At 44.6% G+C, this 20,912-nt stretch overlaps 1 protein-coding gene across 1 annotated transcript in view; it reads right to left on the reverse strand.

Annotated features, from left to right (window-relative positions):
• FNIP2 (folliculin interacting protein 2) overlaps nt 1-17,473 on the reverse strand; it is a 61,791-nt gene extending 44,318 nt beyond the window's left edge. Inside the window, exon 1 of the mRNA XM_073644698.1 lies at nt 17,217-17,473. Coding sequence (XP_073500799.1) covers nt 17,217-17,302 — 86 coding nt within the window. The 5' untranslated portion in view covers nt 17,303-17,473. The remainder of the gene's footprint in view (nt 1-17,216) is intronic.
• Between the last annotated feature and the right edge of the window lie 3,439 nt (nt 17,474-20,912).

Here is a 20,912-nt window from a genome sequence, read left to right on the forward strand (position 1 = left end):
CCACATTTCTGGCTTCAAACAAAGATATAAAATTCTAATTTTTGGGGGAAGAATCAACAAGTGGGACACAATCGTGAAGTGGAATGAAATTTATTGAATATTTTAAGCTTTTTTAAAGAATTAAAAACTGAAAAGTGGGGCGTGCAATATTATTCAGCCCCCTTGAGTTAATACTTTGTAGCGATTACAGCTGCAAGTCGCTTGGGGTATGTCTATCAGTTTTGCACATCGAGAGGCTGAAATTCTTGCCCATTCTTCCTTGCAAAACAGCTCGAGCTCAGTGAGGTTGGATGGAGGGCGTTTGTGAACAGCAGTTTTCAGCTCTTTCCACAGATTCTCGATTGGATTCAGGTCTGGATTTTGACTTGGCCATTCTAATACCAGGATACGTTTATTTTTGAACCATTCCATTGAAGATTTTGCTTTATGTTTGGGATCATTGTCTTGTTGGAAGATAAATCTCCGTCCCAGTCTCAGGTCTTTTGCAGACTCCAACAGGCTTTCTTCCAGAATGGTCCTGTATTTGGCTCAGTCCATCTTCCCATCAATTTTAACCATCTTCCCTGTCCCTGCTGAAGAAAAGCAGGCCCAAACCATGATGCTGCCACCACCATGTTTGACAGTGGGGGATGGTGTTTTGAGGGTGATGAGCTGTGCTGCTTTTACACCAAACATTGTTTTGCATTGTGGCCTAAAAGTTCGATTTTGGTTTCATCTGACCAGAGCTCCTTATTCCATTGTTTGGTGTGTCTCCCAGGTGGCTTGTGGCAAACTTCAAACGAGACTTTTTTATGGATATCTTTGAGAAATGGCTTTCTTCTTGCCACTCTTCCATAAAAAGGTCAGATTTGTGCAGTATACGACTATTGTCGTATGGCTAGACTCTCCCACCTCAGCTGTAGATCTCTGCATCCAGAGTGATCATGGGCCTTTTGGCTGCATCTCTGATCAGTCTTCTCCTAGTTCGAGATGAAAGTTTAGAGGGACGGCCGGGTCTTGGTAGATGCAGTGGTCTGATACTCCTTCCATTTCAATATGATCGCTTGCACAGTGCTCATTGAGATGTTTAAAACTTGGGAAATCTTTTTGTATCCAAATCCGGCTTTAAACTTCGCTACAACAGTATCGTGGACCTGCCTGGTGTGTTCCTTGGTCTTCATGATGCTCTACACTTGAAACAGAACCCTGAGACTATCACAGAGCAGGTGCATTTATACGGAGACTTTGTTACACACAGGTGGATTCTATTTATCATTACCAGTCATTTAGGACAACATTGGATCATTCAGAGATCCTCATTGAACTTCTGGAGTGAGTTTGCTGCACTGAAAGTAAAGGGGCCGAATAATCTTGCACGCCCCACTTTTCAGTTTTAATTTGTTAAAAAAAGTTTAAAATATCTAATACATTTCGTTCCACTTCACGATTGTGTCCCACTTGTTGTTGATTCTTCCCAAAAAAAATTAGAATTTTCTCTCTATGTTTGAAGCCAGAAATGTGGCAAAAGGTAGAAAAGTTCAAGGGGGCCAAATATGTACAGTGCCTTGTGAAAGTAACACCCAAAAAGTGCACACCAGGGTGTGAGAAACAGATAACAGGGGGGTAAAAACTACAGGTGCTGTCATGGGCTCAGGAAAAAGCAGTACCGGTAAGTAACCTTGGTGTTTTCCCCTCACCCATGACCGCACACCTTGAGAGAATTTTGGAGAATTATCAGCACCCTAGGGAGGGACCACCACCTGAAGTACCCTTCTCCCAGAAGGTAAGGTCAGAGGAGGACAGATCCAACAGATAGTGCTTATATAAGGTGGATGGTGTAGACCAAGTAACAGCTCTACACATCTGATCGATTGAGACGTCTGCCTCTCCTCCCAGGAGGCTGCTATGGCTCTGGTAGAATGAGCCTTGACATTGTCCGGGGCCGGAACTCCTGTGCATCTATAGGCTAGACAAATGGCCTTCAAGCCCCCTGGAAATTGTACCCTTGGACACCACGTGACCTTTCCTACTCCCCTGAAAGGCCAGGAACAAGGGAATGGTCCTTCGTCCATTCACTAGTCATGTTAATGTACTGTAGCAGGGATCTCCCTAAAGTCTAGGTTATGAAATCTAACTTACATGCTGCAAAATGAGGGTAATACAATCTCCTGGTTACAGTGGAATCTAGACACCACTTTGGGAAGATATGCTGGATCTGGAAGCAAGGTGACCCCATCATCATGAATTTGCGTGTACAGAGGATCAACAGAAAGGGCCTGCAGGTCACCCACCCTACAGGCTGATGTTAAGGCCACTAAGAGGATGGTTTTAAGGGCGAGTATCTTTGGAGAGACGTCCTGTAGGGGCTCAAACGGGTCACTGGTAAGTGCGTTCAAGACCAGATTCAGGTCCCAGGAAGGAACCGAACCAGTCTGGCTCTGGCACAGGACTTAATAAATCTAGAGACCCACCTGTTCCCTGCCAAGTTACAATTACAGAGCGCCCCCAAGGCAGACACCTGAACTTTAAGAGTCCCCGTGGCTAGACCCAGGTCACGCCCCTTTTGCAGAAACTCCAGGATTCCCTTGATTAGAGGCTTCTCTGATAACAGGGCATCTATAAAATCTAGGAACTTCCCCCAGACTCTGCTATAAATTTTAGTTGTTATTGGTTTCCTACTACCCAGTAGGGGTAGAGACTAAACCTGGTGAAAACCTGCTTGTTACTTAGTAGTGACCTCTCAAATTCCATGCCGCAAGATGGAATCCTCTGGTTTGGGTGTGGAATACCGGTCCCTGGATGAGAAGGTCCGGCCTGTCTGGTAGACCCCAGGGATCTGAAACCGGCATTAAGTCGAAGCAGGGAGAACTAGGGTCTCTTTGGCCAAAAAGGGGCTATAAGAATTATCCTCGCCCTGTCCTCCTGAATCTTCCTCACCACTGCCGGAACCATTACTAAAAGAGGGAAAGGCATAAGCCTTCCTGAACTTCCAAGGAATCTGGAGGGCATCTACAGCATGGGGATTTTCTGCTGGTTTCAAGGAACAGAATCTGTCTACCTTCCTGTTTGCTCTTGTGGCGAACAGATCTATGTCTGGTTGCCCCCATAACTGGACAATCTGTCGGAAAACCAACGGGTTTAGGCTCCACTACCCCTGTTTTAGGGTGTGGCGGCTGAGAAAATAGTTTTCCACCCTCCCTTATGTGTAGGGCACTGAGGGATGTGAGATGTTGCTCTGCCAGATGTAGGATTCTGTCTGCCAGTGTCATCAGGGAGTGTGACCTTGTTTCCCCCTGGCGATTTACACAGGCTACTGCTGTCCGGTTGTCGGACCTAACCTGGACATTGTGACCCTGAATGTGAGGAAGGAAGCCCATCAGGGATTTCTCCACTGTCGAAAGTTCTTTTAAGTTTTAAGACACCCCCGGTTTAGACTCTTGAGGTTGATGGTCCTTAAAGGACCCATTTGTTTTTTTTTTGTTGTTTGTTTTTTAATCAAGAACAGAGGGGAATAGAATCCCTTCCCCCTTTGTGGTATCAGAACTTCAAGAAAGACCCGCTTCTCTACTAGTGCTAATATTTCTGACTCCAGAGCTATCTGTTCTTCCTGGACCTTCCTCTTGGGGGTAATCAAAGGTCCGGCGAGGAATCTGGATGAACCGCATCTTCAGGCCACCACTCACAATATTCAGAATCCAGGGGTTCAATGTAACCGCTTCCCAAGCTGGAATAAAGTGGGAAAGTCTTCCCCCTACCTCCAGCCTGGCGTCATTGGGAAGATTTTTTTGTATTGGAGGATGGTCCTCCAAACATATAGCCTGACTCCCTCTTTGATTTGGACTCCCATCTTCTCCTGCAGGGTGACCCCGATTAAATATCCTTCTCCGAAAACTAAATCTTTGAGTCCCCTGAAAATCCTGAGAAACCTTTGTTCCCATCGTCAGCTTTCTCTAAAAGGTCATCCAGCTTCTGGCCAAACAGGAGTCTGCTGTCACAAGGGAGGGAACATAACTTGTGTTTGGATTGTAGGTCACCCGGGTAACCCTTGAGCCACAAGGCCCGTCTGGCAGCATTAGATAAATTTGCTGATCTAGCCGAGAGTCTAACAGAGTCCGCTGAAGAGTCTGCCAGGAAGGCCGACGCTGCCTGCAATAGGGGCAGATTAGAAAGGATTTTATCCCTAGGGATCTTTTTATCCCTAGGGATCTTTTTATCCCTAGGGATCTTTTTATCCCTAAGCTGGTCTTCTAATTGTTGGAGCCACACCATGAGAGATCTTGCAACACAGTTGCCTGATGCCACAGGCTTCAGGCCTCCAGCTGCAGCCTCCCAAGTGCGACGTAGAAAAGAGTCAGCCTTTTTATCAAGGGCATCTTTTAGGAAGCCTGAATCCTTCAAGGGTAGGGATGATTTTTAAGATGATCTGGCCACTGCCCCGTCAACTTTGGGGATTTTATCCCAAGGCTCAGAGTCCTTCTCCTCAAAGGGGTACCTTCTCTTAGAGAAGGAGGGCAAGGCCCCTGATCTTTCTGGTTTCCTCCATTCTCTGTCAATGAGGCCTTGAATTTTAGGGCTTATAGGAAAGGAGCGTCTTTTTCTCTAAGGCCCGCAAACATAATGTCTTCCCGGGATCTGGTTGCTTTCTCCTCCCTCAGACCCATGGTTGATCTGACCAGTTTGTCTGCACCCTCAATTGGGAAGCAGGGTCTACCATTATCCGATGAGGATGAGGATAATGAATCACTCAGCCATAGATCCTCAGACTGGGAGGAATCAGAGTTGGAGGAGAAATCCTTATGGGATTTTTCCTTCCCTCTAAGTAACCCCTTCAGGGACCCTTGAACCTCTGCATGGACTATGGATTTTAGATTGTATGCAAAATCCAGAGAACTTTCTGCTATGGTTCTATTAATGCAGTTTGAGCAAAGCTGTTTTTGCCAATCTATGGGAAGGGAAATTTGGTATAGAACACAAATCCTGTGCTTTTGCTTGGTGCTACTCTTCTTAGGCTCCTACAGAAGGAAGCACATAAGAGACTTCCCATTACTAAAAGGTGACAGTCACGAAGATCACTCACCCCTGAAGTCACAAACGGGTACCGGATTCGGAGGCTGTCTTTCCAGACAGGTTCCCATCAAGGACAGGAAACCAACTGAAGCGAGGGAGAGGTACCACCCTTTTATTTCAGATGGTTTCCTGTCCTTGATGGGGCAGATCCCTCTCTCAAGGTGTGCTGTCACGGGTGAGGGAAAAAAAAAAAAAAAAAAAAAGTAAAGAACTCAAAAAATTAGTCTTAGTTTCTGAAATAAAAAACAAAATGTTTCCGTCCAATTACACCTTTCAAGTCATGCTGCCGACTATGGAAATAGAGGCATGAAATCAGGATACTAAACAGACAAGGGATGCAAGATATACATATAGTACAAAATGATATAAAATACAGAAATATATTAGTTTGTAACAGTTTACTGTAACCAACAGTTCCCTAATTAATAGGTCTTGGGTCTATTTCCAAAAGGGCCTTGGACGTGGCAATCAAGATGCTCCATATCAATGTTTGCTGCATTTTAGGCTACAATCACATGTCCAGTAATCAGGTAGAACGGATCCAGCAGCAATTCGTTAACCCCTTAGGGATGGAGCCAATTATGTTCTTAATGACCAGGCCAAATTTTACAATTCTGAAAATGAGGTAATAACTCTGGAACACTTCAATGGATCCCAGTGATTCTGAAATTGTTTTTCGTGACATGTTGAACTTCATGTTAGTGGTAAAATTTATTCGATATGACTTGCTTTTACTTGTGGAAAAAAAAAATTGGCAAATATTTTGAGAATTTTGCAATTTTCAAACTTTGAATTTTCATGCCCTTAAATCAGATTTGTCACACAACAGTTAATAAACAACATTTCCCACATGTCTACTTTACATTAGAACAATTTTGGAACCAAAAGTTCAGAAGTTAAAGGTAAAAAGTTGACGAGCGATTTCTCATTTTTCCAACAAAATTTACAAAACCATTTATTTAGAGACCACATCACATTTTAAGTGACTGAGGGATCTACATGATGGAAAATACCCAAAAGTGACACCATTCTATAAACTCCAGGTGCTCAAAACCACATTCAAGAAGTTTATTAACCCTTCATGTGCTTCACAGGAACTGAAGCACCATGGAAGGAAAAAAAAAAAAAGTGAACAATTAAAGCACACCTGTCAGCAGGATTGTGCTTAGTAAACTACATACACTGTCAGGTGTGCGACATTACACTGCATAAAATGATAACTTTGTTGATGAAATTCGTCCAGTGCTTCTTTTATCATCATGTCTTAAGCAACATGGTGGCCGCGCAGTAGCATCTATCGCTTGCCAATGCTACTGTGCGGGCGCCATTTTTGCTAGAGGAAAATAATTTTTGGTGTAGTAATATGGCACCTGCCGCCGGCACTTGCGCAATAGCATTTCTCAGTTGCAGAGAGATGCTACTGTGCATGCGTGGTGCCATATTGCTGCACCCAAATTTTTCCTTAACCAATATGGCACCCGCGTCTGTGCAGTAGCATCTTTCGGCAACCGAAAGGTGCTACTATGCATGCTCAGGCAGAAGAGGCCATTTTGGGGAATGTACATTTGACGTCATCACAGAAATTACTAAGGCAGTATTTAAAAGAGTAAGCAGGTCATTGAAACCACAGTGACCTGTCAGAGGCCAGAGATAGGAATACCTAATGAGCGCACCAGTTACAGCCCCTCCCTAAAGTCCCGCTCCAGAGCACATGCATATCATTATGGCAACATAAAAATAAGAATTATAAAAGAAACACTGGACGAATGTCATCAAGAAAGGTATCATTTTACTCAGTGTAACGGCGCCCACCTGACAGTATGTAGTTTACTTAAGATGAGCTTTAATTTTTTTTCACAAAGTGTTTACTTCAGACCCAATTATTTTTATTTTCACAATGGTAACGAGAGAAAATGAACCCCAAAATTTGTTGTGCAATTGCTCCAGAGTACAGACACCCTATATGTAGGGGAAAACTATTGTTTGGGCGCACGGCAGGGCTTGGAAAGGAAGGAGTGACATTTGGAACGCAGACTTTGATGGAATGGTCTGTGGGTGTGATGTCGCGTTTGGAGAGCCCCTGATGTGCCTAAACAGTAGAAAACTGACAAGTTACCCTCTTTTGGAAAATACATCCCTCAAGGATTTTATCCAGGGGTATATAGTGAGCATTTTGAACCCACAGGTACTACACAGATTTTGATAACATTAGGTAGTCATGCTGATAATTTTAATTTTTTTTTCACGAAAGTGTAGTTTTAGCCCAAATCTTTAATTTTTGCAATTGATAATATAAGAAAATGGACCCCATAATTTGTTATGCAATTTCTTCTGAACGTGATGATGCACCATATGTCATCAGAAATTACTATTAGGCCACAGATCAGAGCTGAAAAGGAAGGAGCACCATTTGGCTTTTGGAGAATAGATTTTGGTAGAATTGTTTGTGGGCGACAATTGCAGAGCCCCTAAGGAGCCAGAACAGCAGAAAAACCCCAAAAGTGACTCCATTGTAGAAATGACACATCTCGATGAATAGTCACTGCAGCAGTAGAGGAATTAAGCAACATCCACGCCAGGCTTTATGCTGGAGAATTCCAAATTTACCAGTTTAGTTCCCATATATTGTGCACCCATGAAGTGTAGTGCCCCCATACATTTCTCCTAGTGACATACCCCATAAATTAAGTGCTCTCCCCGCTACAATAACGCCAAACATGTGGCTGCTTACTGTGATTTAGCTACAGTGGGGATTAGAATGAGGGGGCATTTGGATTTGGGAGCACAGAATTCACTGGATTTTATTTGAGGGGGTGGGAGCGATGTTGCTTTTCCAGAGTCTTTGCTCTACCAGTAAAGTGGGACCCCCTATAGTCCCAGTGACAAACCTGAGAGGGGGCTGGTTTTGTGTGGGATAAATTAGGGGTTTATTGGTAACATTTTGGAGTACATAATTTTCGATTGCTTCCAGAATAAGACTGGATCGCCAGTCTAAGCTGAGCACTTACGACGGGGTTTCCGTGTAAATCGCACAAAAAGGAGATTCAGACGAAACACCCAAAGGAACTGCCCACCACAAAGACAGATTGAGACACTTTGGAGTCCGTTTGAAGTCTGCTCCAGTGGTCTCCATCTTTTTAGGCGCACACAGATCTGTGGTCATTCACATTTGTGCGCTAAAGATGCCTAAAATGATGGGACAGCGCCGGAACAGAGACCAGTCCAAAGAGACTCCATCAGCCTCATAAGCGAGTGACTCCATCTGGGTTTGTCTGATTTGTAGTTTTGGTGACTTTACACGGAAACGCCAACATAAGCGCTCAGCAGAGTGCAAGATAAAACGTGAGCTGAGCCTTTTTCCGATTTTTTTTGGAGGCAGAATGAAGAAATAGATAGCAGTACCAGAATAGTTATTTTTTCGCTGTTCATCGTGCAGTGAAAGTGATAAGGTGGATTTTTTCTTTGGGTTGGTGCTTTACCAGATTTAGATCTTTTAAAAAAAAAAAAACCACACTTATCAAAAAGTAGTTATTTTCGTCGCCATATTCTGAAATCTAACTTTTTTTTGCCGAATGATTTGGAGTTTTAATTTAATTTGTACAATTTACTTTTATTTAGTTTTTACGGCATTCGCTAAATGGACTAAACGCAACAGTTTTATAGAGCGGGTGGTTCTGGACGTGGGGATACCATTGTGTATGTTTTTTTCATTTGTTTTATCACAAATGCTGCGTTTTGAGCAGCAAAACGGATTTTAGCGATGTGTGCACTGTATTATTTTTACTTTTTCACCAAGTCCCACTGTGGGACATGTGTGCTTTTCACTTATTGCTGATCTCCTACACTCCTGTACTGCAGTGTATGAAACCTGTCAGTGAGTCACTTACTACTGTGCCTGTGAGATCCAGCTTAATGCTGGCTCACAGGCCACCGTACCCTGGGATAATCACATGATCTCAGGGTACCATGGTAACAAGCAGGACCCTTGATTCTCATTGCGGGTGTCCGATGATTACTAAGGGGTGGGTGGGCAAATACCAGTGTCACGATTGACGGCAGTATTTAAGGGGTTAATCGACCCCGATCGGCACAGAGACCGGCCAAGGCCGATACCGCAGGGCGTCAGCTGTCACGTGCAGGAATCGCTGCCGTGCTGCGCCATTCACTTATTCCCCAGCTACTCATTTTAACAGCGCTGTGGAATAAGTACCCTAGATGACCGCCGTTAGGGTGGATGGTAAGGGGTTAAAGTTGTGCAGACAACTATGGTCCAGTGAAAAAGATAACAGCCGGGGGAGAGTCAGGCTGAACACCACACCATTAACCTTGTAAGGAACAGCCCTCTGCTGCCCCTACCGTCAGGACAATTAATAGAGGAGGCTGCGGCTGTTACTAGGCCGGTAATTAGATCAATAGATATTGCACATACATGCACACTATTTCACAAAGGGGGACAAAAATACTGCATAAACAATTAAATAAAATGAGGATTAACAAAAGAAACTTACTAAACCTGATGTCACAGCAATGGCTCTGAGCTTAGTAGAGGGAGGCCCCGCATGGAAACTGAAAGAACCTACAGTGAATTGTGCCTCCAAGTACTGACTAGGTGCAAAACTTGGCATTTGCCTTTTATTAGCTCTAAAGTTACACCCACACACCTCCCCTTGATGACTCCTAACAGGGCTGGTCATGGCTTCATTTTTTTTTAAAGTTATGAGATTCCCTACATTCACAATATTTTTTCTCCTGAGGGTCGCAGGCGCTAAATATTACTGTAATTTTTTATCATAATTGTATCTTTACATAGGGACCAGAGAGGACAGGTGTAGCCTAGTCCATCAGGCTGTTATTCAATTTCAGGGCTCCTGGCCATTGCCCAGCGACATGAAACCATGTTTTGCGTTTGCCACCTCATCAAGTTTACAAAAATATGACTTTCCTATCTATTAGATCGACGCACTTCATGCAAACCTCCCCTCTTAAGTTTTAAATAAGCAGATAGGAGACACAGATATTTACCTTTCTCCTAATTCTTATCTCTACCACATTCCTGGTCTCTTGTCTGTTAGCCATGAGGGTATGTGCACATGGTGCGGATTTGCCGCTGCAGAATTTCTGCACCATTTCTGCACCCAATATACAAATTAGGTTACTTGCGGTTTTTATGCATGCGTTTTTTCATGTCTTCATGTTAAAATTAGAGAATAGTTTTTTTTAAAAAAACTTTATTGATCATTATGTAGCGTTTGTGTGCATTTCTGCTACATCACTAACAAGCTGTTTTCATGAAAATTGGTGCGGCTATAATGATTTTATAACATTTAATATACTTAGATCCTACCTGCTCATTCAGTCATAGGTGTGTGCTTGTCATTCAGTCAAGGGCGGGAGCAGCAGTCACTCACGGCTGGCGCAGCCCATGTATTTGAAACCTGCTCCCGCCAAGCGCTGATATTGTGGGGCGCAGGCGCACTTTTATATGTCCGGCCGCCTGCACTGCGCATGTGTGGGGAATATAGCGTGTCATAGCGCATGCGCAGTGAAGCTGGTAATCACACTGCCTCACTGCGCATGCAATAGAGAGTCATAGCGCATGCACAGTGCAGCTACGAACTACACAGCTTCACTGCGCATGCGCTATGACGCGCTATGGTAATCACACAGCCTCACTGCACAGGCGGCCGAACATGTACAAGTGCGCCTGCGCCCCACAATATCAGCGCTTGCCGGGAGCAGGCCAGCAGTGCGTGAATGCTGCGCCCGCCCGTGACTGAATATGACAAGCGCACCCCTATGACTGAATGAGCAGGTAGGATCCAAGTATATTAAACTTTAGAAAATCATTATAGCTGCACCGATTTTCATGAAAAAAAAAAAAGCTAGTTAGTGATGCACATTGCATCACTAACAACGCTATGGGGCAGTCTAGAGGGCAGCTAGGACGTGACAGGTTCCCTTTAATGGATGTATGGGTCTGTTGTGATGATTGCTAATGTTTGTTTTATCAATTTTATATTGCATATTTGATTGAAATAAAATAATATCTTTTGTACGCTGGTCAACGTGCTTTCTTTGCTGAGCGTCCCCTAGAACCCAAGTAGGAATATTGTTGTGCGATATTTGTGCTAATATTTACTGATGTGAGTTTTCAGCATCTTTGTGGGTCCATAAGGCAATATTGGCATTTCTGACATTAAGACTTTACTCTCTGCAAGCACCATGTAAGGAATCATTTTACATCATGAACATACATAACAGATAAAGCTCTTCTATCCCAAACATAAGCCGTTACAAATACAGCATTGGCAAACCGCACTTGGCCAACTGTTTCAGATCACGTAAAAAGGTGTCCAAGTATATTGCACCCCAACATCAGATCACTAGATTTTGTCTGTGGAAAACAGCTATGGCAGGAAATGCTTGTTTTTACTGAGCACACAAGCACTTAACCATCTTCCTAATAGGTCTGGCCTAGGGGCTTGCACTGTCAAGTTATGGCTCTTCCAATATTCCTAAAAGTGTGGCATCTGGTATTAACACACACACACACACACACACACACACACACACACACACACACACACACACACCATTTGAACAAATAATCAATTTTCCCCTTCTCCACCCAGATAGATTTCTAACAACTAAAATGATGTTGTTGCATAAATATGCATATGGTACCCTTTGTACTTATGACAGCATTTAGTCTTTTTTGGCTAGGAGTTTATCATGCCACATCTAAAATTGGCAATCTTTCCCCACTCTTACTTGCACTCAAAATCTGACAGATTGAGGGCATCTTCAATGTACAGCCATCTTCAGGTCAACCCAATGATTATCTACTGGATTCAGGTCTGGACCATTAGAAAAAAAAACTGATCTCCTGGTGAAGCCATTCTTTTGATTTGAAGGATCGTTATGCTGAAAGGCGAGATTCCTCTTCAGCAGAGGCCCATAGGTAGTTACAAAATTGACTGATATTTGGAATGGTCATAATTCCCTCCACCTTTACTAAAGAGGCCAAATTATAGCTGCTGGAAAACAGCCCAATACTGCCTCCACCATACATCACTGTGGGTGTGTTGTTATTTAGATGATGCAGTGTTGGCTTTGCGCAAAAACACTTGGCTTTATTGCCAAAACGTTAAATGTTTACCAGAACATGCTGTTGGACATGATTTTGGTAGACCTGTTTTAGGTTTTGGCAAAACATAGCAGGGTTTGGATGTTTCTCATTGTAAGAACAGGCTTCCATCTTGCCACCCGATCACATAGGCTAGACACATGAAGAATACAGGAGATTGGTTTGGTACTACATGTGGCAATAATATTTGCCAGAAATTCCTGAAGTGCCTTTAAAGCATTATGCCAGTGTTATTGTCTTATAAAAAAACATTATTTAAAAAAAAAAAAAAAAAACAGACTGGACTTTAGCAGACATAGTAATACTGAATGGTTTTATTTTTAGAAAGAGGGAGATCAGGATTTTTTTTCTTAAGTTTCACTTTATATTTCATCCCTAAAGAGCATTTGACCCAGCAGTTATACATTCCTTGGCGGTGGTACTGAAAGAACAGCCGATTGCCAAAATATTTGGGACCAAGGCATGAAGTTTATTTGAATTGAGGAGTGACTAGGTAACATAGCCCCAAGTCCCACTTTTTTGTGGTTATCCACTACCATTAGCTAATGTCTAAACTCATTTAACCTGTATGAAGAATTAAGAGGGTTAGTGTGGTATCCATATCCAGAGCACTCCTGAGTCAATGTTATCAATATAAATTAAGAAAGGCGACCAGGACTTAGCCTAGTGCTGCCGATTTGTGCCGCATTTCATCATTTGTTTAGCAATGCACGAGACCGGCAGCCCGATTGGACCTGCTGTAGATTTTAATGCCGCATGGACAGTTTCTACCGCAGCTTTTCTATACAGTAACAGACCTGGCAGTCACCAATTATACAATTCTTGTTCCACAACCAGAGAAGAGATGCTGCGTCGGTCTGCTCCAGCCACCAGGTTCTTCTCAGAAGTTAGAAAGCTTTAGACTACTGCTTCTTTCTGCTCTGCTGCAAAGCCATGGTGTCATCTGTTACCATGGTAACATCCAATCATTTTAAAGGGGTTGTACAACCACAAAATCCTTCTTGCAATTCAAAGCCAGCGCAGCGAGCAGTTCAAGGTGGGTCCTGATTCAAAAACAGACCATGAACTTTATTTTGCAAAAATCTGCACCAAAAGTACACTAATGATACATTTAGGATGACTTTGGTCCATCAGTGCACCATTCACAAGCACCAATCGACTATACACAAGTCTGAGTGCTCATGTACACAGCATCATAATTTTTTACTTATTTATTTATTTATTTTTTAAGAAGCCATTCAGGATTGTTCTGCAGAAGTGCCAGTCTCCTCAAACAGCTGATCAGAGTGAATAAACCTTTAATGCAGCACAGTACATATAATACTATATGACCAGAGAAGGGATAGGTTAAAGTGACCCTCTATTTATAATCCCCACCCATCGGACAGGGAAGAACGCAGCTTTACACTAGCGCAGCACAAATTAAGAAAAAAAACAAAACACGGAGTGGCAGGCTTGGGTCTTGTGCTATTAGATCACCAATCCTGCACAAACTGTGCCCAGGTCAGGCAAGAGACCCGAATTGGAGGGAGATTTTTTTGCAAAAAAAAAAAAAAATCTGATCCATATAACTTGTTCTATCCCATCTGTATAAGCAGATCAGTGAAAAGCTCCCAAACCAATTGTTGAGCTATGGATCAGGGGTCTGAAGTCAGTAACTTTAGGACTTTAAAGGCATGTACACAAAGCTTTTTTAAAGGGGTTATCCAGGACTTTCTATTGATGGCCCGATCTTTAGGATAGGGCATCAATAACTGATCGGAGGGGTGGGGTGACATTAGGCACCCTTGTCAATCTCTTCAGCAACAACAACAGACATGATCAGGTGCAGAGTAGAACTACACAGCCCCGGCAAGTTTTTGTTTTTTTTCGTTAGAGCAGAAACAAAATGCGCCAAATCAGCTTTATCTAGATTTTTTTTACCTTCCCATTTAATCATTTTGCTCACTTATATAGTGACATTAATTTCACAGCGCTTTACAGACATTATTGGCACTGTCCCCATTGGGGCTCAATCTACATTCCCTATGTTTTTGGAGTGTGGGAGGAAACCAGAGAAAGGCTGTGGAGTCGGTAAGCCAAACCTGCGACTCCTCAATTTCCATCACACCGACTCCAACATACATGGCTCATGTTTAACCCCTTAAGGACCCTTGTATTTTCCGTTTTTTTTTTTTGCATTTTTGTTTTTTGCTCCCCTTGTTCCCAGAGCCATAGCATTTTTATTTTGTGGTCAATATGGCCGAGTGAGGGCTTATTTTTTGCTGGTCGAGTTGTACTTTTGAACGACATTACCGGTTTTACCATATCGTGTACGGGAAAACAGGAAAAAAAAATTCCAAGTGCGGTGAAATTGCAAAAAAAGTGCAATACCACAGATTTTTTTTTTTTTTTACCACGTTCACTGAATGCTAAAACTGACCTGCCCTTCTTATTCTCCAGGTCATTACAAGTTTGTAGATACCAAACATGTACAGGTTATTTTTTTATTCAAGTGGTGAAAAAAAATTCCAAAAAGTTTGCTAAAAAAAAAACGCAATTTTTTCAAGACCCGTAGTGTCTCTATTTTTTGGGATCTGGGGCCGGGTGAGGGCTTATTTTTTGCTCGCCAAGCTGAAGTTTTTATTGATACCATTTTGGGGTAGATCTGATGTTTTGATCGCCCATTATTGCATTTTATTGCAATGTTGCGATGACCAATAAACGTAATTCTGGTGTTTAGAATTTTTTTCTCGATCGGATTAATTATTTTTTTATATTGATAGATCGGACTTTTCTGAACACGGCGATACCAAATATGTGGTTTTTTTTATTATTTTATTTTGAATGGGGAGAAAGGGGGGTGATTTAAACTATTATATTTTTTAAAAACTTTTTTTTTTTTCACTTTTTGCATGCTTCTATAGTCTCCATAGGAGACTAGAAGCAGCACTTGTCTGATCGCCTCTGCTACATAGAGGTGATGAGCAGATCACCTCTATGTAGCAGAAATGCTTTTGTGCTATGAGCGCCGACCACTAGGTGGCACTCATAGCGATCAACACATGACAACCACTGAGGTCTGCTGCAGAGCCAGGGTTGTCATGCCCACCCATCAGTGACCCACGATCACGTGACGGGGTCACCGATGGGCGGGGTAAGTGAAGCGCTTCCGGCACAGCGATGTTAAATGCCACTGTCAGAGATGGCATTTAACTAGTTAACAGCCGCGGGTGGATCGCGATTCCACCCGCGGCTGTTGTGGGCACATGTCAGCTGTAAGAATCAGCCGACATGTGCCCGGTTCAGTGTGGGCTCACCGCCGGAGCCTGCGCTTAACAGGGGGTGACAGCCTGGTGCGTACCAATACGTCCCAGGCTGTAAAGTGGTTAAGTGATAAATTTACTGTAGCACAGATTCATCTCAGCTAAAAAGCCTAGATCCTTAGATCAGGAATAGGACATTTCATAACTTTCCCAAATTCTTGTGAAAAAAAAAAATATTCCCCACAAACTGCATTGAACTACTGTACCCAATTAATTATATGTTTTAGGAGTTGGTCCATTTTATACCGACTCAGATTCCACCTCCACAGCCCTGAACCAGAGAACCCGGAGGAAACCCACGCAAACACAGGGAAAACAAACTCCTGGCAGATGTTGCACTTGATGGGATTTGAACCCAGGACCCCAGTGCTGCAATGCAACAGTGCTAAACACAGAGACACCGTGCTGCCCATTGACTTGAATAGTAAATTAAGGATAGTCTTCAGAACATAGGCCCTGAAGAAAAAAGTCAGGTCACTTAAAAGAAACCGGTCACTCGCAAAAATGTTATTAACCAGATATAGGGTTAATCTGCAGGTTAATAGCATAGACTCCCTATGTACATGGTCAGTCTTCTGAACACTTCAGGTTTCCAAAAAAAAAATAAAAAAAAAATGCCTAGCTGTTAAAGGGAACCTGCTGCCAGCAAAAACGCTATTAACCTTCAGATATTTTTTTAATCTGCAGATTAATAGAGTTAACCTGCCCGGCGGCTGCAATTAGTTGAACACTGCAGGGAGAAAATTAACTTTATTCCCCGTCGGCAGCATCACGATTTCAGTGATCACACTGACAGCCGACACTAATGCAGAGGGAGCTGTAAGTCACGGCCGGGGGCACGCTTACAGCCATCGCTCTCTATACACAGAGGGGTGACTGAACACGTGCCAGCACCGCCCCCGTGACTGAAACCTAACTGCTGCCTGGAAGAAGAAAGTGTATTTTCTCCCCGCAGTGTTTGGCTAAGTGCAGACGTCAGGCAGGTTAGTAATGCTATTAACCAGCAGCTTATCCCCATGTCTGCAGGTTAATAGCATTTTCGCTGGTGACAGGTGCCCTTTAACACCTTGCAAATTTTTGGAAACCTGAAGTGGTCAGAAGCCAGACAGTGTGCACAGCGAGACAAGTTTACATAGAAATGAATACGATTCTTTAGGGCAATTTCTCAAAGCAGACACTTCAATCCTGAGTGGGGCGGGGGCACAGTTATGCCCTTACTGTTAGGGTAGATGAGCCACCATTAGGACCATCATGTAGCCACACGGGTACAGCACCATGCCCACCATCTCTAATACATTGCCCATCAAGGAGTAAATTATAGGAGTGGGGGGGTGGAGAGCATTGCCAAGCCTAACATGAGTGGGGACACTAGCATGGCACTGCCCACCTCAGCACCACAGAGATGCCACCTGTGCCCCTAGAAGACCATCACTAGTAGCCACCATCACTGGCCAGGCCATGTAGGGTTATGCTAATAGTTACCATGTGATCAGGACGTCTATCCAATCTGTCTGCAAATTGCAACAGAAAAAGTGATTTTTTTTGGGCACCATCACGCGACCACAACGAAAAATCGTGACATCTGCGAGCAGTGACCAGGTAGTCCTGAAATAATGGCGACACCTGGGGCAACATCCCCAACCCGAGCCCAGCCATGGAGCCCACGTCTGCCGTGCAGGACGCCCCCAAAGTTACAGCCCCGTGCACCGGGTAATCACCTGAACGCGGCGCCCTCCTTGGTACCTGTGCTGGGCTCAGGGCTGCAGCTGCTCCGCTTGCTGAAAAACCTATGGAGCAGCGCCATGGTGACGGCCCGCTGCAGCTGCTCCTAGCACGGTCTCCGGGGCCTCGAGAGCACGATGGCCGGGGCTGATGAGAGCCCGGCGCAGCCCGCCATGGTGGGAGAGCCGCTCTTTATCTCCTGCATGGAGCCGCTCATGTGACTGGAGGGGGAGGAGGCGGGGCCAAGCGGCTGCTTCACCACTGAGTCCACACAACCACGTGGAGAGGACCTACAGGTGTGATGTCATCCAAAAAATGACATCATCAAGGAGGACCTACAGGTGTGATGTCATCCGAGGAATGGCGTCATCAAGTAGGACCTACAGGTGTGATGTCATCCAAGGAATGACGTCATCAAGGAGGACCTACAGGTGTGATGTCATCCAAGGAATGACGTCATCAAGGAGGACCTACAGGTGTGATGTCATCCAAGGAATGACGTCATCAAGGAGGACCTACAGGTGTGATGTCATCCAAGAAATGACGTCATCAAGGAGGACCTACAGGTGTGATGTCATTCAAGGAATGACGTCATCAAGGAGGACCTACAGGTGTGATGTCATCCAAGAAATGACGTCATCAAGGAGGACCTACAGGTGTGATGTCATCCGAGGAATGACGTCATCAAGGAGGACCTATAGGTGTGATGTCATCCTTGAAATGATGTCATCAAAAGAGTACATACAGGTGTGAAGTCATCCAAGGAATGGCATCATCATGGAAGACCTGCAGGTGTGATGTATCCAAGGAATGATATCATCAAAGAGAGGACCTAGGGGTGTGATGTCATCCAAGAAGTGACAGGTAAATATCAGACTTTCAGTTGTGTAATCTGAGCTTTTCATGAAGCGCACCATGGTTATGCCTATTATATCTTTCGACTCATTATGTCTGTAGGCAGTATTCACATTATAGAGTGAATGTTATGACCACATGAATTGTTCTATCCCTGCAGCACTTAGACCACGGCCCCACTATCAGTATTCGGTCAATATTTTTTCCCAGGAGTGGGTGATAAATGCAGAATTGGTGACTTGTTTCTATTATACTTTTTCTCTGATTGTTCCTGACCGGGTTTTGGCTCCCACTCCTGAGAAAAAATACTGACCGAATACTGATAGTGGGGCCGTGGCCTAATACTAATCCTGGAGAGTCATCTGTAAAGAATGTAGAGACAGTCTTAAATGTATGAGAATCACTACCACATGGTTTGCCCTCTTACCGCAATACTATAGGACAAAAAATTCCACCATATAGAACAGATAGATTTACATTTTTTCAGATTTTTAATTGTTTTCAATTATCTAATAAAATATACATTTTTTAACATTGATCAGTTTACACTTCTTTTGTACTGGGCAATACACAGGCCCGCTTCATGATTAACAGATCTGTTTTCCATAGATTTCAGTGTTAAAAAACGGATCCAGTTGAAATCAGTTTTTCAAAGCTGGGCAAAAAAAGTTGTGTCTGCTGCTGGATCTCTTCTAACAGAAGATTACTTGACATGTGAATGACTCGCCCCCTGGGCCGTGGGGCACTCGGATCCGGGCAGTGGGGGAACGATGGGAGTAGTAGTGGCAACCCGGTTCCGTGGCTCAGGGTGGTCAGGCCAGTGGTAGTCCGTTATGTGCTATTGATTATGTCCGACTACGCCACCCGTGGATTTGCGGTCATTAGGAACCGCCGCTGCAGGGCAGACCGCTGGGGCTGATGATATATGCACTTGGGATGGTGTGACTCCCCACTTGAAGAGTGCGGCCCCAGGGCAGTGTGGTGGATGGTGGGAGTGATGGTAGTGAGAGTCCCGGTGCCGATAGTGCTGGAGGAGCAAGGAGCACACAGACAACAAGTTGCAGTCCAGGGTCTTTACTAAAACAGGTAAACTGACCCATAAACAGTCCCGGCTAGGAGGGGACCTGGATGTCTGAGAGCAACGGGGAAATTGGCCCTGGTCAGGGTGAGGGTGTAGGCCTACCGTGCTTTCTGCGCTCCTTCTGGCTTTCTCCTTGTTATAGGGTAACAGCCCACGTTTCCGAGCTTTCCGTGTATTCTCGCCTGTATGGCCTGCGACGTGGGTTCCTTTCTGCTCCCAGCCTTGTACGGCTTTACTGGTCCCTTCGGTTGTGGCAGGGCCTCCAGGCTTCTTAGGCCAAGGAATATACAGTCCCTTGCGAACTGGTTATCTGCTGGAGGATGTAGAATCCTCCCAGCCTCAGACACCAAAGTCTGGTAAAGTAAGTCTTTTATCTGCCAAGACAGGCTCTCTTCGCCTCTTGTCTCTGGCTTGTGGCTCTCCTCCTGCCACACTTCCTCTTAGGTGCAATACAAAACTGTCTGTCCCTGCTCTGCTCTGGGACAAGTCTCAGTCCTGAGACAGGCATTCAAGTTCTCCCTAACCCTGCCCCCAGTACCAGCTTTTATAGGGGCAGCCAGCTCCCCCTACTGGCCTGAGACAGGAGGCATTGCATGCTAATGTTCCCCTGACTAGAGAACCTCCCCCTTGCTCTCAGACACAGCTTTAATTACACTTGTGGCATCCAGGCCAGGGTGACACATGAACACAGCCTAAAGGCTCCATCACACTTAGCGACACTACAGCGATCCCGACAACGATACGACCTGTCAGGGATCGTTGCTGCGTCGCTATGTGGTCGCTGGTGAGATGTCAAACAGGCAGGCTCACCAACGATCAGGGGAGCAGCGACATCGTGGAAAGAATCTTTCCACGATGTCCTGCTCCTGGTTACGAGCCTGCTGAAGCAGGAGCAGGCTGGTAACCATGATAAACATTGGGTTACTAGGGACACACGCGCACCTAGTAACCCATTGTTTATCATGGTTACCACTCTGCCACGGTGAGCGGGAGGTTACCGCTCACTTTAGCAAGCTCGTAACCATGATAAACATCGGGTTACTAGGAGCGCATGTGCCCCTAGTAACCCGATGTTTATCATGGTTACCAGCTTGATCGCTGCTCCCGCTGGTCACACACAGCAATGTGTGCTGATCAGCGGGAGAGCAACAACCAAAAAAAGGTCCAGGACACTTTGCAGCAATCAGCAACCTCACAGCAGGGGCCTGATCGCTGCAAAGTGTCACACATAGCGACATCGCTGGTGAGGTCGCTGTTGCGTCACCAAAACCGTGACTCAGCAGCGATCACGCTATGTGAGACGGGGGCTTTAAGGCCCCGTCACACATAACGAGATCGCTAGCGAGATCGCTGATGAGTCACGTTTTGGTGACGCAATAGCGATCTCGCTAGCGATCTCGTTATGTCTGACAGGTAGCAACGATCAGGCCCCTGCTGTGAGATCACTGATCGTTACAAAGCTTCCTGGACCATTCCTGGGTCGTTGTGCTCCCGCTGGGCAGTGTGCATCGCTGTATTTGACACCTTGTTAACGACCTCGCTAGCGATTCAGAACTGAGACATGTAGAGGTGCATAAATTGGACTTTTCTGCGTTCATCGTCCCCGATTGGTGGTCGCTACTGCGTCCTTGTTTTTTTCAGATCCCACCAGCGTTCTCCGGCTGTGACTCCACTTTGAACAAATCAGACATCTTTAGTGAAGTAGGTATTGTTTGAGGTCTCAAATGAGTTTCCATTTTTAATTCATTTATAGGAC

This window comes from Phyllobates terribilis, unplaced genomic scaffold, assembly GCF_046119375.1.
Source record: "Phyllobates terribilis strain yellow unplaced genomic scaffold, ASM4611937v1 Scaffold_1__5_contigs__length_1240528914, whole genome shotgun sequence".
NCBI lineage: Eukaryota > Metazoa > Chordata > Amphibia > Anura > Dendrobatidae > Phyllobates > Phyllobates terribilis.